Source organism: Blennius ocellaris (assembly GCF_963422515.1).
Source record: "Blennius ocellaris genome assembly, chromosome: 20".
NCBI lineage: Eukaryota > Metazoa > Chordata > Actinopteri > Blenniiformes > Blenniidae > Blennius > Blennius ocellaris.
The window spans coordinates 9,601,093-9,617,996 of record NC_137669.1 but is presented as its reverse complement, the minus strand read 5'-3'; the positions used below and the strand labels follow the sequence as shown (position 1 = coordinate 9,617,996).

The window sequence follows — 16,904 nt, the reverse complement described above, 5'->3', positions numbered from 1 at the left end:
TATAGATCGCTGTGGCTCCGTTAGGTTGTAGAGAGATTTGCTGGCATCTATAAAATATACATTACTCCACTCACACGTTTTATTTATGCACTGCTCGTACATTTCCAGTTCATTTCAAATACGTACAAGGAGAAACTTCCTGTTCGACAAATGACAGATGCTAAAATAATTTTGCATTTCAGCCATCTGAGCCATCTCACTTTAATACATGCTTAAAGGTACAACCCAGCAGTCAGAGCTAAACAGAAAATGCACTTTAGATGGATGGGTGACAGTAAAGCCTGTGAATGGCTGAGGGTCATATAATCCTGTTTCTAATCCCCAGTGGTCTTCAGCTTGATCAGGGATCAGTGGTTAAAGACCACGGCACCCCCACCCCGCCCCCCCTCGCTGCCTTTCACTGCCCTAGACTTATAAAGATTCGGCGTGCAGTGTGAGTTGCTCTTACATCCTCAATCAGACATGGTAGATGGAGGCTCCGACTGATCTGGCACTACTATCAGCGCTGGCACTGGCAGATCTCAACCTTAAATGATGCAAAAAGTCAAAGGCATATTATGCACACTGGCAAAGCACAAGCTGCACGCAGATCTATCCCAAAAATAATCGCCTTTATCTGACCAAAAAGGTGTGGCGGTAAGCATTGACCTGAGTCAGTTGAATGATAATTTGAATATTGGCAGCTTTATGCTCCATCAAACAAGAGTCTATTACTTGCCTGTGATACAAACAAACAAGTTAAGGAATGAGGAGGATTAATGAATGAATGCAGCTATATTGCGTGCCCTTCCAGGATATAACACTTGACTTTCAAAGTCTGTTCCTAGTTTTAAAATGACTTGCATCAAAAGAGCACTCCAGCATTTTAGCACTGCATGCTGTCAGCCTCACAATAGACTCTGGATCATTGCTTTTTTTTTTTTTGCTTTTTTTTTTTAAAGGTATCAAAATTTAATGCAAATATATTCAGTAACATACCTTAAAACCTAATATTTTCAGTTATATTTTAAATGAAGTGTACTTAAAGTAGACATTACCTGATACTTTTGTGTTTGAAAGGACTGTATAAAAAGACCAGGATGTAGAGGGGTGTGGGGAGCTGCAAGAATGCTTTTGAAATGATGAAGACAACACATTTGTTGTGACTACCTTGTGCCTTCAAAGCAGAGTGTTTTTTTTTAAGTACACTTGCAATCTATTTTTGAAGGTATATGCCAGAACCCATAGTTCTTCTTTAAGCTAAAGATAGTCCTCCATAGACTTTGTATGTTTTGGGATCGAATGAATAGATTTGCTTTTTCTTTGAATTGCTTGAACATGTTATTATTAAAATCAAAATTAACATAGTTTGAAAATAGTCACCTCAAAAGGATAACAGGCTCTTTGCCACAAGCTGCTAGTAATTTACTCAATCAAGCTCCAGCCCAATGCATTTTGGGAATAAATTGGCATTGCAGGTAGGGTTGTGGACCTGGCTACTACTATACTTCTTTGGATCAGATAGATGGCTGACAATTTCAATAGGGCGAGATAAAGTTTACTTGAAACAGAATACATTTACAACAAATGTAATATTTTCAAGAAGCTTGACAGAATTGTTGTAAGGTGCAAGTCAAAATTCAGGTCATCATAGGGTATTGAATGTTCAATAGTGACATCCTGTTCAATCAAATGGACCACAACCACCCCAAAGTATGCCATATCATTTATTATTTACTATTACTGAGCTTCTGAGCATCACTTCTTGGCCTTTTTGTCACTTCAGATTCATTTTTTTTATGATTAATATAAAAATGAATTTTCCTTTTGTATGTCATTAAATAAATGCTAATGCATGAACACACACAGACTTAACAGTGGAGCCACCAGGAGGTGTAGGAAGGGGGGGTGGGTGGGGGGAGGCTCATACGGCTTGCTCCACTTTTCCATCTGACAGAGCAGAAGGGATCAAGACTGTGTCAAACAGTGAGACAGCATGGCAAGAGGGAGTCGGCCAGCGGGGCTTATGTGGGCTCTGTCTCCACTGGGCGTCACAGAAGTGGAAAGGCTCTCAGCTCATTTCCCGGGCTATCACAACGGTCCTTAGAGAGCGCGTCAACATGGTGGCTCCAGCCCTCAGTGCGTTGAGCCTGAAGGCTCGTTGAGGAGAGTTAGGTTGACGTTACTTTTGATGCTCAAGTCACCAGCTATGGTTTTTTTCTGCAACCGGACTTTGTGGATATCTGTTCCTGGATTGTATGTACAGAAAGTTCTACTGTTTAATATTGATGCAAAAGCCACGTGAAGAAGATTAGGACATTTTTATTCTGAAGTTGGCCACTTTGTTTTTTGACTTGCTGTTATTGATTCTATCACCATGTGACCAGTGGGGGTGGAATGACGCTTTTGGATGTTACTATATAGCCAGGGTTACACTTTAGAGCAGTTTCCCTTTGGTCTTACATGACAATGTTAGGTAATTGTAGTGATTAGTATTTGAAGATTGGACAAGACTTAGGAGAAAACATAAGGCTCCCTCTTTGCCGATGGACCCGTAGAGCTTGAGCAGAAGTAGGTAAGTCACATTTAAAACCCCTTGAAAATGTATATTGTGTTGCTTACAAGCTGTTGTGTTAGCAATGCAGCACTTGTACAAGATCTTATACGTAACCTTCTGTCAAGTGTCGTATTTATCTTATCTTGTTGACTTGCTCATTATCCTCTTTACTCTTGTGCAGTAGGCTGATAGGGCAGTGTGTTAGTTCTTTGTCAGGCTTATAGTTGCCTCCTTGGCCTTATAAGTCCTTTTTTGAGCCCTCAAGCCGGATGCTTGTCCGGACCATGTCCGGTTTTGTCTTGTGTGTTTCCTGTCAGATGCTTTTGTTAAAAGATGGTTGCAGGAAGGCCAGAGAAAGTCAGCAGTCATACCTTTTCTCCCCAGTCAGATTTAGTAATTCTTTTTCTGGAGGAGACACTTTCTCCACAGCCCTGTGATATGTCTGTGTTAGCACAAAATGCAGGAAGGCAGAACGGCAGACCGTTTGATGATGGCTGTGGCCAAAAAAAACTGTATCCCTGCTCTTCCTGCTCGCTCACTAGCTTGCACACCAGGAAGAAAGATAATCCCAGGAAAGAAGCTTAGAAATTAGCCCAGGGCCATGCCAGAGTGCAGCAGATTGGGAGAGTGGAGGTCACTCACAAAGCATCCTCTTCACACGAGACTCGGGGAGGAAGCAGGAAGGAGGGTTTGAGTTTGACATGTCACGAGCTACAAGAAAGGATTACATGCTAGGACGGTGCGCTATTAAAACCATTTGAAAATTTTTGTTTGCCAGTAATTGAACCAGATACCTGCGAAATGTGCTTCTAGAACTGTGGAAATGTGCTATTCTCATCTCTGACCATGTAATGACTACTTTTTATCCCCCTACAATCATCAAGTTGCAACATGCATGCGAGATATATTATCATCATTATTTTGGTGTATTATTATTATTATTATTATTATTATTATTATTATTATTATTATTATTATTATTATTATTACTTTCTGAATCATTCACATAGAATTTACATAAATAAATATTTCACATCTGAGTAACAGCAGTGGAAATAACATTTACAAACATAAGCCTGCACATCAAACATCACAACAAGCTTCACATAATCTCGTCGCATGTTCTGCTTATAAAACCCATCTTTACATCAGCTGGTCGAAAAGAAGAAAGCTTAGGTTCTACAGTTAGAATCTGGGTCAAATATTCTAATGCATGCAATCACAGATATGGACAGGAAGGCAAACACGGGTGTGCATCGTGGCCTGTGGAACTGGATGACAGTGTCCCGGTCAGTCCTGTATAATAGGTGTTCTGAAGGGATGAGTAAGTGCTGATGATTTGTGTCATGTGAAGATTTGCTTCAGTGCTTCCCCAGCAGTATTGAGAGTCAAACACCAATGTGTGCTGCCTCTGGTGAATGGGTCCCAAGCCTTTCTGGTGCTAATAGATGTAATGCATACCGGATTAGATTCTTTCAGCCAGTAGAGATGAGTCCTCTGACAATTTTTTTTTCTCCCTATTTTTTGGGTTCTATTATTAGCATCAGTCCTGATTGAAACCAAATGCCTGGGTTCATAAAGAATTTAAGGCATGTGCTCATACAAACATTGAGTAAATAAGATGGTATATTTATTGACTTTAAACTCTTGATTTATTATAAAACAATGTATCGAGTGAAATATATGTAACATCATCCACTCCACATCTCACTTTCTGTTAGATTCTCCTGAAGTCCTTGGGCCAAACCAGTGCAGCAGAACACTGGGTATCTCAAACATATGACTAATTTATTTATATCAAAGAAAGGTTATGCAATTTCCCCACAAATAATTGATGCATTTAATATTAAATAGGGGGAGGGAATAATGCTGTAGTGTTTAGCACTATAATATCACAACGAGGACCCCTCTATTGGATTGCGGGCTTGGCATGCTATCTCATTCGTTTGTGTGTTCTCTGGGTTCCTCCCATAGTTCAAACATATACATTTGAGGTGATTGTGTGCCACCAAAACTGCTCATAAGTATGAATCTGAGTTTCTGGGTGTCTATGTTTGCCTTGTGAAGAACTGGCAGCCGCTTTGCCTTCATCCGTAATAAGCTGGGATTGGCTTGTTACCCTAAATTGAATTAACCCATGTAGAAAAAAATTGATAAATGGAAAATGGAAGTTGGATTTTCTTAACATCCAATAATCTAAAGCATTACACAATTCCTATAGATTCAGTAGAAAATCCTCGTCCTCATCAAACCCCACATAGTCATGGAGGACGTGGTTTCAGAAAGCTGTGGCACCAGGATGAATCAGCCCCGGGGTTCTCATGCACGCTGCAGCCAGATTCATTGATTTCCCTTCACTAAGTTTATCTTTGCATTAAGTTAAGTGACGCAAGATTATGTCACTCTTGAATTAAACACTTGCATATATCTAATCATGATTCAGTGAAAACTCAGCTCTAAAATGATTAAACACACATACGGTACTAATATGGTCACAGGGTGTTATTGATGCCGTTGTAATGATTATTGAAACATGTATATCCGAGTCAGTGTGCCTTCGGGGTCCATGAACTATAAAATGCTACTGTACCAAAAGTCACTCTTTTCCCACCAGTCGCTCTGTCTTTGACTCATTATAAGTCTGTTCAGACTGATTCACTAACTCTGTTTCAGACTATACTCTCTTTGAAAAAGGATCGGATGCATTGGATTGCATCCCAGGTTCTTCACTTGATCTTGTGCCGAATGTTAAAGTGGCTCCCACTTTCTTATCAGACTTAATAGCAAATTGGACTTAAAAATACATAGGAGGATTTACATGCTATTGATTTAAATATCAATGTGAAATTTATTCTGCCGTCACCTTACGCTTTATTCATTAATTTAGCCTGTCTGCACTCTTGACTGGTGATGACACGAAGGAGAATGTTTTGCTCACACATTGAAGCATTGAAATATGTGGCATGCAGTTTATTTACTCGTGAAAAAGGGACTGAACTACATTATCTGGTGACATTCATCTCATAAATCAGTTTTGACAGGATTTGCCAGTAGCTGAAATTAGCCAATGATGTTAATCCTGATTAAATCAATGACAGCTATGTAGAACTTTTTTTTTCCATTTAAAACCACTTCAAATGCTCAGCAGTGACTGACTGAATGATTCATCCAATAAAAGAATATGCTCACATTAACTCTGAAAGAGTGTGTAATATACACTCAATGTGTTTAGTTCATTTTATTATTACCTGTTTTTTTGATCAAAGAGCTTTAATTTATGTGAGCACGTTACTGTAGTTTTTCACATGTTGAAATGAAAAGACATTTTCTTATTTGTTGAACTAGTACATATAGATAGGCATTGTATTGAGGAAAACGTGGCGTACCGCGGTACAAATATTTTAAGGCTATTAAAAATGGTGAATGTACATAATTGTTTGAAATGCAAAACTTAAAACTTCATAGTGCCCACAGTTTTCATAGCAAAAGATCTACAACAATACATCATACAGTGTCCTCGTTTTTTTATTTTTTACTGGAAAAGTAATCTTAGTTATGAGATGAATAACCTGATATTATTATTCCAGGAATTATTATTGCTGCACTTGAACTTTTATTTATTTTATTGTATTTTGTTTAGTTGATATTAAGAACTATGCAGCAGTATTTCTGTTACATTTGTATATATTCTCTTTGGTAACCAAAGAGAAGAATAAACCAAAGTTATGTTTCAGAAAATAAACAAGTGTTTTGGATTAATTATGAGCAGTTTTTTTTTTTTCTTTTCATTTTACCCTTAACTAAGTACCGTACCGAACCGTGATTTGTGTGTACCGTTACACCCCTAGTTGGCAGCGTCTAATATTATTTTTCTTCTTAAATCTAGTCTTTGCCGATTTATTGTCATGGTCTTTTCAGGCACGCTATCACATTCGCAATGCAATCTATTTCTGGATGCGTATGTACTCACTATAAACTCTTGGTCATGGGCATGTAGCACACAACTGGTGAGTGGATGACAGTTATATAGCAAACTGCTATTCCATTGATTGTGAGGGTGATGACATTATGTGGTTTTTAGAAACATGTATTTGAATAATATTTAAACATCCAGTCCTGGACACATTATAAGTACCACTGATGAATCAATGTTTGAGAGTATTCATTATGCTGATTCATGTTTTCATCTTTCTCATTGTTCATCATCTTTCATTTTTTTTACCTGTACATGTCCAACATCACTCCCTGAAAAGATCTTCAAAAATCATATCAATTATGAGACCACACATCAGGCAAAACGTATTGATTACTAAGTCATTATCATTTCTGTTTGTAGGCACTGATTCAAACAGAAGATCAAATAAAATGGCAGTCATTTCTATGGGATGTGCTTACTTTTTCACAAATTGGAAAGCATTTTTTTGTTGCATTGGATGAAAGGTACTGGCAACACATCAATACTCATATGTGAGTGAGGCAGAGGATTTTTCACTCATTTTAACTTCACAGATCTACAATCTCCACATCAAGCTTTTTAGTTTTAAGGATTCAAAGCATGTTTAGTTTTTTTTTTCTTTTTTTTTTTTCCTCCTTAACAGGGGGCAATTGATTTTCATAGAACTGCCCTTTCAGTCAAGAGTTGGTGCCAATTTATTCTCAGCAGAAAAAGGTCAATTTACACCATTGTTCAGGAAGTACTTTTCCTATTTTTCTTTCCTGCCACAATAACACGCTATTAGCTATTAGGGAACAAATTGGAAAACATTTCAAAGTGGTCCTGCCGGTACTGTACTTAAAAGGTTATGCCATTATGTGGAAAGTACAGTGTCCATGCTGTTGATTTATTTCTGCCCATGGCATAGCGTTTTCTTTGTCCATAACAGAGTCAGTGCAGATATAGTAGCAGTTCAGGTTAAATTATCTCTTTGAATGGATTGACATGAAACACTTTCATCCCCTGACGGAATCTTGTATTACAAGCAAAACTGTACACATTATCTATAAAATAATGCTATATCTCTATAGATAAGGAGTGTCAAACACGTAAAGTTCAGTGCCCACATACATCCTAATAACATTCAAGTTTATTAGTTATCACGCATAGTATATACAGTATGATGAGGATGTCTATATTTTCACAAAACCAAATAATTACAGCAGAAAATGGCTACAATCTCGTCATGAAGCCAATTTTAATGAAAACTTCTGGTGTAAAATACAGTGAAATGCCCCATTAGTTTAGTTTGTATGAACCGTTTTGACTGAGGGTGATCAGTTTGAAATATAGAATCCCAGTGTGTGCAGAGGGATAACTACGCACTATAAGTCATCATATGAAATTGTATATTTCATTAAAGTCAAGACCAAACAACAGATGTGTTGATCTCGAAGCTGGAAAACTTGAAAATGCTGTGTATATTTAAACATCTCTGCATTGATGTCTTTGCAGTACGCATTTGGGATGCATGGTCTAAAAACAGGCTATACTGATACTTGGCCTGTTTGTACATCTGGAAGCTGTTCTCAATGATAAGAAGAGCCGGCAGCAGTACAGGTTCAATGAGAAGCTATAACAAAAGTAAAATAAAAGCGGTGTCCTTTTAATCTTTTCTCGCCAGCTAAGCCCAGCTGATAATGTAATACTTCCATGTGCCCAGGGGGGATCCACAGCTGAAGTTGTAGTAGATCTGCAATAACGAAGTTCGGGGTTTTGTGCCAACTTTGCAGGGGGGGGGCATGAAACTAATCCAAAGTCAAAGCTGGCTTTTCCTCAAACAGTCAAATCTGGCTCAAGGAGATGAAGGTCAGCAGTCAATTAAGTCTGAATTTCAAGCAAACAAAACAAAGAGGTCATGGATAATGTGTGTCCATTTCTGTGCTTGTAGTGTCATCTTTAGCGACCCCCTGCAGTTTGTCATTTCACCAGCTTTCTTGTTGCTTCCAGGCTGGCACTGAATACATCGGGTATATGTATGTGTGTGTGTCTCTTTAGTGTAGTCACATTGAGAGTTTTCATCAGCATTCACACTTTCTAGACTGTAAGTTAGCCGACACATACATCAGTTAACATTTCCGTCCATTGAACACATAATCGTTAATGTATGTATGCTCCATATGGCGAGCATTACTTTGTCTGAGCGCAGCCATTTGTAAATACTTAACTCGACATCTCCTGGGAGTTCACATATACAGCTCACATAATTTCATATGCAAAGTAGGTTTGGCATGCAAATTATTTTCTTACATAATAAATATGGATGGAACACTGAAAAGTGAAAATACCTCGCAGAGCCGTCGCACTTTGGAGGGTTTCCTTATGAAAGGTAACAAGCGCACACATTTTTCTCTGTCACCCTCTCCTGTCTGTTTTTTTTTTTTTTTTTTATTTCCATCACATCTCTGTCTCTGCCTGTCAAGCACAGAAACACACAAAGCCTCACGCCATGTTGCTACCTGTCAAGCTGTCTGGAAGCGTCACTGCTGTGACTTGTTTTCTGATCTTGAGTCTTTGAAGTGTCACGGTGCAGTTGATGATCATCTGGGAATCATACTCACATCTCATTACTGACATTATGAATTGAGTGCCAGTCCATGCGTGTGTTCACTTGTCTGTTTATCTGGTTTGTGGGTGTCTGTGTGCATTCCCCCCTTGTCCGGGTATACTTCTGATAATTATTGCTTATACACTCTTGTCATCCTTGTTTAAGTTTGCTGTCACAACCAAAGTGTCTTTATTCCTGAGCGATCTGTTGCACTTGTCTGATATGCAGTTGTTGGTAAGAAGCTACCACACTTTTTAGCTTCCTATCTTTTATTTAGATAGTTAAAGTGTGTTTGTATCTTGAGGCCAAAATACAAAAAAATGTACCTATCATAAAAATATAGCTTTTTCCTTGACAGAAAATCTGCAGGTTTTTTTTAGTCTGACCTTCAAAATGTTTAATAAAAAATAAAAAGGTTGAGATGCTCATGCATACAAAGACAATATGTGATGATTATTATCTTACTACCAATTTCTTCAGAGTATCGGACACAACACAACACTGAGACCTGAGCTATCGATGATGCTGGCATAAAAGTTGGTAACTTAATTGCAAGCAAAGCAGCATTGTGAACATGGAAAACCTAACATAATCATTTAATAATTTAATAGTCAACCTTGTCTTCTGTCCATATAAACGTCCTTGTACTTGCCATTGTTAATGTTTATAGCCTATGGTTTTCTGCATGCCTATGTGTGTGATTGCATTATAAAAGACGGTGCCAACCCATGGACTGGCATGCCAGCTCCATCATTTTCAGCATTTCTGCTGTTTCCATGTAAATGGATAGTGTTTTCAAAACATTGCAGTGTAAACACAACATTTTTCTGAAACAAAAATGTAAAAAAATATGGTTTTACATGAAACATAGTGTAAATAGGGCCATAGTCTCAAAGCCATGTTGTCAAGGCGCGTTTGTAAAAACATGCATAATGCAACAGTTATAGCAGAATTTATTGACATCTCACTGTATTTTACGCCAAAAGGTGTCCTTACAATTAGCTTAGTGTTGAAAATGTATTAATCTTTGGTAAGCATGGTTTGGCTTTGTGTTAAAAGAAAAAAAAAAAAAAAATATATATATATATATATATATATATATATATATATTTATATATATATATATATATATATATATATATATATATATATTTATATATATATATATATATATATATTTATATATATATATATATATATATATATATATATATATATATATATATATATATATATATATATATATATATATATATATATATATTGTCAGGTATACTCTGCACTCTCTGCACTTGCATTTCCAATTCATGGTGTTTTATGGCACTGTTTTACTGTTCAGGTCCACTCTGTTTGATACCCCTGGCATAGAATATTGCTGTCCTATATTTTTTTCTTAAATGTTATCCTGTCCAATATCTCTCTAAACATTTGATCAGTTCACTCTTTTGTAACAAGAGGTTGTTTATTATTTTTCACAATCCTCCCCAAAAGACTAAAATGGTACTCAGACACAGATTTACCAGTCAAAGCCCATCTTTTTAGTCTATCAAACGATTTGAAGATGGGGAATCTTAATATAGTGAAGTCCTTAACCAGGCAACACTTTATTAAATTTTCTCTCCATTCGCTTTCTGAGGGTACTTGTCGCTATTAGCCTGGGATGAGGTAATTAAGTTCTTGACTGAAGCATTGGCGATGAAAGAACGGCGCATGCTGTACGGTCTGGATTATGATTGCATTTCTTTTCTTTTTTGGGGGGGAGAGTCATAAATGTTTACAGAAAAAAAAGGAACAAAATGAAGGACACAATCTGTACCTAATTTACAAAAAGTCATTAACATAACTACTATGTTTTCCCCACACTTTTAAAGTCTGTTTTCTGTGGGTGGAGATGTAGAGTACATTGTGTTTCCTTGCACACAAATCAGAGGCATCATGTAGGTTTTCATTACGTCAAAAAAAAAGAAGATTTTTTTTTTCTTTTTGTTTTGAGAAGCCGGGTGTCTTCTAACCCTCCTCCTCTGAACAGGTTAAACTCCCACTGCCTGCAGCAGGCAGTGCAGCGATAATATCATGGTTTGTCTGTCGCTTTCAAGAATTCTTTTTTCTTCATGTTTATCCCAGACAAAAAAAAAAAAAAAAAACAAGAGATTTTTTTGTCTGGTTTTTTTTTCTCGACAGCCATTGCTCCACTATGTAGGTGTTTTCAAGGGTTGTATTTTAATAAACGTATAAATTCTACACTTGCTTATTTTGTGTTTTGTAATTTTGGGATATCAACTTTTTCTCTGTAACTTGTCTGTGAAAAAAACTATCAATTTCAACATTTTATGCCCTTCAGCTAATTGGCTTTATCGGATGGAATTAATCTCTCCACTGTCATCAGAAAAGATGTTGCTTAGCCATAATTGGTGACTCACCAATGTCCAACCAAGGAGTATGGAAAAGAATAATGATGACTGTGATAAGTTAAGGGTCAGTAGTCAATTAAGTTTTCTTTGTCTTCCCCCATCAGTCATCTACTCAGCCTTCTCGCCCCCATAAAAACATCTTCACAGCAGCTCTTATGTCGCTTATTATGTTCCCACCTCTCTTTGGCGACCAGAATAGAAGTCTATCTGGGGTTAAACATCAGGTTAATGTGCTCTGCAAACTACTGGGGTAATTAGTTCCGTAGAAATCTTATCGATCAACCTCTACACTCAACTTTCTAATGGGAGCATTTATAGGGGAGTGACTGGGAGTGGGTTGGAGTGCAAATGTGGGAAAGAAGCGAAAGATGCTGCACAATTTAGTGTATAAGGTTCAAATGTATGAGGTTCTGGGCTCTGGCTTTCTTTGTAACTTGTTGAGTGTCAAAACAATTGACCATTGATGCAAGGCCTTTTCATTTGTCGTCACGGCCTCAGGACTCTAGAGGTGTTCTTCCAAGTGAGGACAATGAAAGAGGAGAAGACTCAACAATGATGTGAAAGAGAATGTTTAGGGTGCTAAACACGGAGGAGAACAAGCAGCAGGGTCACATTGGCTTCTAATGCCAGCAAAGTAAAAGAGCCTGTCAAGTGTGCGTGAGCGCTGATCGCTGAATGTTAAACCTATAGAGTGAATGGATGCACTTGGTGAACTCGAGCAGTTGAAGAATAGACGCGCTCTGAACTTTCTTTCATCGGTACTTTGAGATAGACTTTGCTATGGGCATGTGTCGTGATGTGATTTATTTTTTTTTTCTTAAATTTGTCTCACAGTCACTGCTTATGTCCCCTGTGCCACCCTACCACCCCACCCCCCTACCCCCCCCCCCCCCCCCCCCCCCACCACTTTTTCTCCACCTCCAGGGAAGCTGGCGCAGAAAACTGGGGCACAGAAGGCTGCCAAACGCTCGCGTCAACCACTGTCCACACCAAATGCTTGTGCAGCAGGATCTCCACCTATGCCGTGTTAGCGCAGCAAGCTAAAGACCCGGTGAGTCACCGAATGCATGGTCTGATGTTCTCTATGTGACTTACTCTGGGAGGCTAACAAGGCAACTACTACCGGGGGCTAGGTCAGTGAGCTGATGAGTTTGCATACAATGAATTTTAACAGGAAATGCTAGTCAGACAGATTTTTACTGCAAAGCACAACAAACTGTTGAGGCTGTCATTTATCTTCTTCATAAAGAGATATGGTTGGAGTTTCATTGTGAGGCATCTCACTCTTTACCAAGCTCTGTTCATTGCCTTGGTAATGGGTGCATCCTGAATTGTCAGTGTTATACTTTGTGATAACATTGTATGAGCTAGCAATCACAGCAGTTCCTTTGCTTGTCTAATGACATGATGCCTGCACATCACTCTGCATATTATGTAACTTTTTCACACTTAACTTCATCATAGGTCTGGTTTTTTCAGTGAGCTAGTGATGTGCGATGTATTCAAGAAGAGAAATCCAATAGAAGAAGCCGAGACTTACTTGTGTCAGTTTGTGATTTTGCCTGCAGCACATAACCTGGGTGTCTATAAATATTTTCCTTGGCTTTCAGAACATGTTTGAAATGATTAAAAAAGGACTTTTTATCAGTTAAAGATGACACCTCTTCTGATACATTGACCCTTTCTCCCGATTTGTTCCAGAGGTCATCCAAATGTATGATAGCTCTCAGTTCACCTTCTGCTCAGGGCTGCCGTTTTCATCCAGAAGCCTGCAATTCATCAAATACACTACAATCCCATTTATCTTACATCTCTCCGCAACACGAACCTAATCCACCTTATTCATACCTACTCTATCGCTCTTACTTTCTTTCGTGTCAGTCCCATTTTTCCATTGATCTCGGTTTCCTTCGCACTTAGTACTTTACCCACTCACTTTCACCATGTTACACTTTCATGTGTTGCTTTCACTTGAAGTCACAGCTTTTTGATTGCCATGGTCACAAAGTGCTCCCTTTAGCTGCAGCTGTTAATTCGTCTCCGGGCTTCCTTGCACCTGATACCCACGAGGGCAGTGATTGCAAGAAATGATCGGCGAGAAGCTCGGAGATGAGTTTTGACTAAATTTGTTGTCAGTCGTAAAAATCTGTGGGGGGGTTTTTGTGTGTGTGTGTGTGTGTGTGTGTGTGCGTGCGTGCGTGCGTGCGTGCGTGCATGTCTTGTTCTCTTTCTTAATGGTTAGTTTAGAAAATGTAACCAGCAAAGCAGACCCCTGGTAAGCACCAGAGGGTAACTCAATGTGTCACCTAAATGAAAAGTGATTGTGAGGAATGAAGGTTTTAGGGGAGGAAATGTTCAACCAAACAGTAGGGCGCCTGGCCTCAGCTGGCCAAGAGTGAAAAAGAGCGAGATGGAAATTGGATGTTGTCTGTACTTGGTAGTAATGCATTAACAACCAGCGTCACTGAGATAAAGAGCCACATGCTCATGTGGACATCTATCCATGTGTAACCTTTTCAGAGTACTACATTGCTTCTATATAGCACTCAGTGGTACTATGAATTTACTCCTTTCTTTTTCAAAAGGCATTACTGTCAGGTCATTGTGTAGCTCGCTGGCTGATGGCTTCGTGTTTCCTGCCACAGTATAAAAAAAAAGGAGACCTTTTTAACTATACTGTATGTCACCGAGACAGGACCGAATGGCAGCTGGAAAGTCTTGGCAACTAGCTGGAGAACATTTATATGCTTAAGAGTCAGATATTCCTTTCAGGAGTTGGTGGAGGACATACATAGCATAAATTGGCATTAAAAACTAGGCTTACATACATACATACATACATGCATACATACATACATACATACATATGCACGCACGCACACACACACACACACACACACACATATATATACACACAGTGATATATATATATATATATATATCACTGTATTTTGCACCAGCAGGTATCATTTAAACTTACTATATATTTTTATTGTAAGAATTTTTGGTAGTAATTTTATATAAAAATTTTATGATGTATACATTTTTCCTTTTCTTTGCAAACAACACATTATTATATTGTAGGACTGTAGTAATCAATATTGGATAGGGTCCATTTTATTAAAAAAGTATATATTTTTAGATTAAATGGTTACATATGTGTGGTTTTGCTTAGTTTCACGATAATAAATGTCAGAGGAAGTAAAAAAAAAAAGTTGCTTGGATTTGTTGCCAAAATTCCTCAAAATTAGATTCAGAAACAGTAAATGTATGTATTCTGTTGAAGCTGAAAGTTGTATTGTAGCTATTATTGGTTGTTTATATCCTGAAGAAGGTTTGTAACCTCTGCCTGCTTAGTTTGTCACTGCAAATTGCACCATGGGGAGTTATTCTTAGCACATGTACCTTTTACTTTTTAATCAAAGAAGAGATTGTTGTAATTGTTTATAGTTTAGTGACAATTCAATCACAAAGGTTTCAAACCCATCCGCACTGTGAAAGCATTCCAGCTGTGAGTCACTTACTGTTTATTGAGAAAATCAAAAGAACCGAGGGGGGCAGAAATAGCTTATTCAGTGTCGCCTATCTGTTGTGATTATTCGTGATGATAGAGACCAGACACACCGTGCTCCATATATATGTTTTCTTTCACGCTGTCTGCCTCTTTTAGTTAGTTGATTGGCTCTGCTTGGTTATTTTAATACTTAAATTTTTTCATAAAGGTCACTGAAAAAGTCCTGTATTATTAAAAGCATAAGAAGTAGTAAAAGCTGAAGGAATCATACTGTGAGCTATTGTGCTTTTGTTGTTTTATTCAAAGAATTTTACTGTGGAAAAAGCAGACTCGCATGGGTAGAATGTTTGTCAGAACCTAGTGCTTGCCACAAGCCTTGGTGGAGCCATTCAAATAGAAGCTGTCTTGAACGTTTGCCCACAAGGTTCTAGTCATTAAAACCATCCAAATAGTGCTAAGCCAGGTCGATACTGATGGCATCAACCTGTATGTTAAGTTTTTGGTGAACTGTTAACTCTAAAGGGGGGGGGGGGATTTAAATGATATCTCACAATATACAGTGCCAAACAGTATATCTCTGTATTGTAATGCCTCAAATCTCCGCACCATACTGGTGGAGTTATTTTATTCCCATCTCCTCTACCCCCAGCATTTCCCACTTGCTTTTTTATTCAGGGTCAAAAAAGGTGATGGCCTTTAGGTGAGTAACTGCGGTCATTCATTATTTTGTCCCTCAAAGCTTGAATTACTTTGCAGGGGTCTGGAACCTATTACTGCACTCGCAGAAACATTAATTCCCATATTATGGAAAAAAATACGATGACTGTGACATATAAGCTGAGAGGGTCACTCCAGTCGCTCTCTCCCATTGCTGGGACTCCTCTTCCAGGCGAACAATATTGACTTTTCTCATGCCACAGAGCGAGCAGGTCGGCCATGTTGAGTGAATGAGAGCTGGAAGGGAAAACCCATTGACTTTTCTGGCATTTGTGACATCTGTGAAGAGTGTGGTAGTCATTAGTGATTCATCATTTGGTCCCCAGCACCACCATTAGATCCAGTGGAGAGGACCAGAAGGTATGGGTCAGTGTTTTTGTGTGTCAATGGCTCTCAGTCAGGAGCTTTTGCAGTTTGAGCTGAGTGCACTTTGTTGCTTTAGGGTGCTCCAGAGTTAGCTTTTTACTCCAGCGGAAATTGGATTGTATGAAAGAAGGGTGAAGGACAAATTGAATTTGGCAATGGATGGGAAAGAAAAAAAAATACTCAGTTGCATCCAGACATACAAACATTGAAGCCATTGAAATAGGTATGAATCATTGCACTTTACAACATGTGCAAGCGTGCACACATTGACACTTCAACACACACACATGCACTTATATGCTCTGTCCAGACTGTGCGGTTGCTGAAGCAGAGCTGAGTATCAGCAGCCCAGCTCTGACAGCTTATCCTAGGCCACGGCGCTAGGGACAAGGAGGGGGCTGAGGATTAACCTCCATGTTTAATAGAAAAGGGAGGGAGGAGGGAGTGGAGAAAGAGATGGAGGGATTTAGCAGCACTGGTGCCATTACAGGCCGTTTACAGTGGAGCGAGGGATAGCCAGTTAATCCTGTTTACTTTCTATAGCCTCTGAGATTTCCGTGTATGTGTATGGGCGAGTATACTGCTGCGTGTGTTTGTGTGTCTTCGGAGAGACAATCACTATCAGACACAAGACGAGGGACAGAGAGGGAGACAGATGAGTTGATTGAGAGAGGTCATGAAGCAACACAATAGACCAAGCCACTTAATTTTTGAAATGGCTGCAGTGGGAATAGCAACCCTACAGATATGTCTGGACTCATTGGCTTCACAGTACTCATAGGGATCATGGGATTTGAAGTTGAAAGAGGGATTCGCTT

At 38.7% G+C, this 16,904-nt stretch overlaps 1 protein-coding gene across 1 annotated transcript in view; it reads left to right on the top strand.

Annotated features, from left to right (window-relative positions):
* The window catches only part of adgrb2 (adhesion G protein-coupled receptor B2), a gene marked incomplete at both ends in the record, with an annotated part of 154,875 nt that overhangs the window by 82,883 nt on the left and 55,088 nt on the right, over window positions 1–16,904 (top strand). The window contains one exon of the mRNA XM_080516235.1: window positions 12,414–12,540. Coding sequence (XP_080372361.1) covers window positions 12,414–12,540 — 127 coding nt within the window. The remainder of the gene's footprint in view (window positions 1–12,413; window positions 12,541–16,904) is intronic.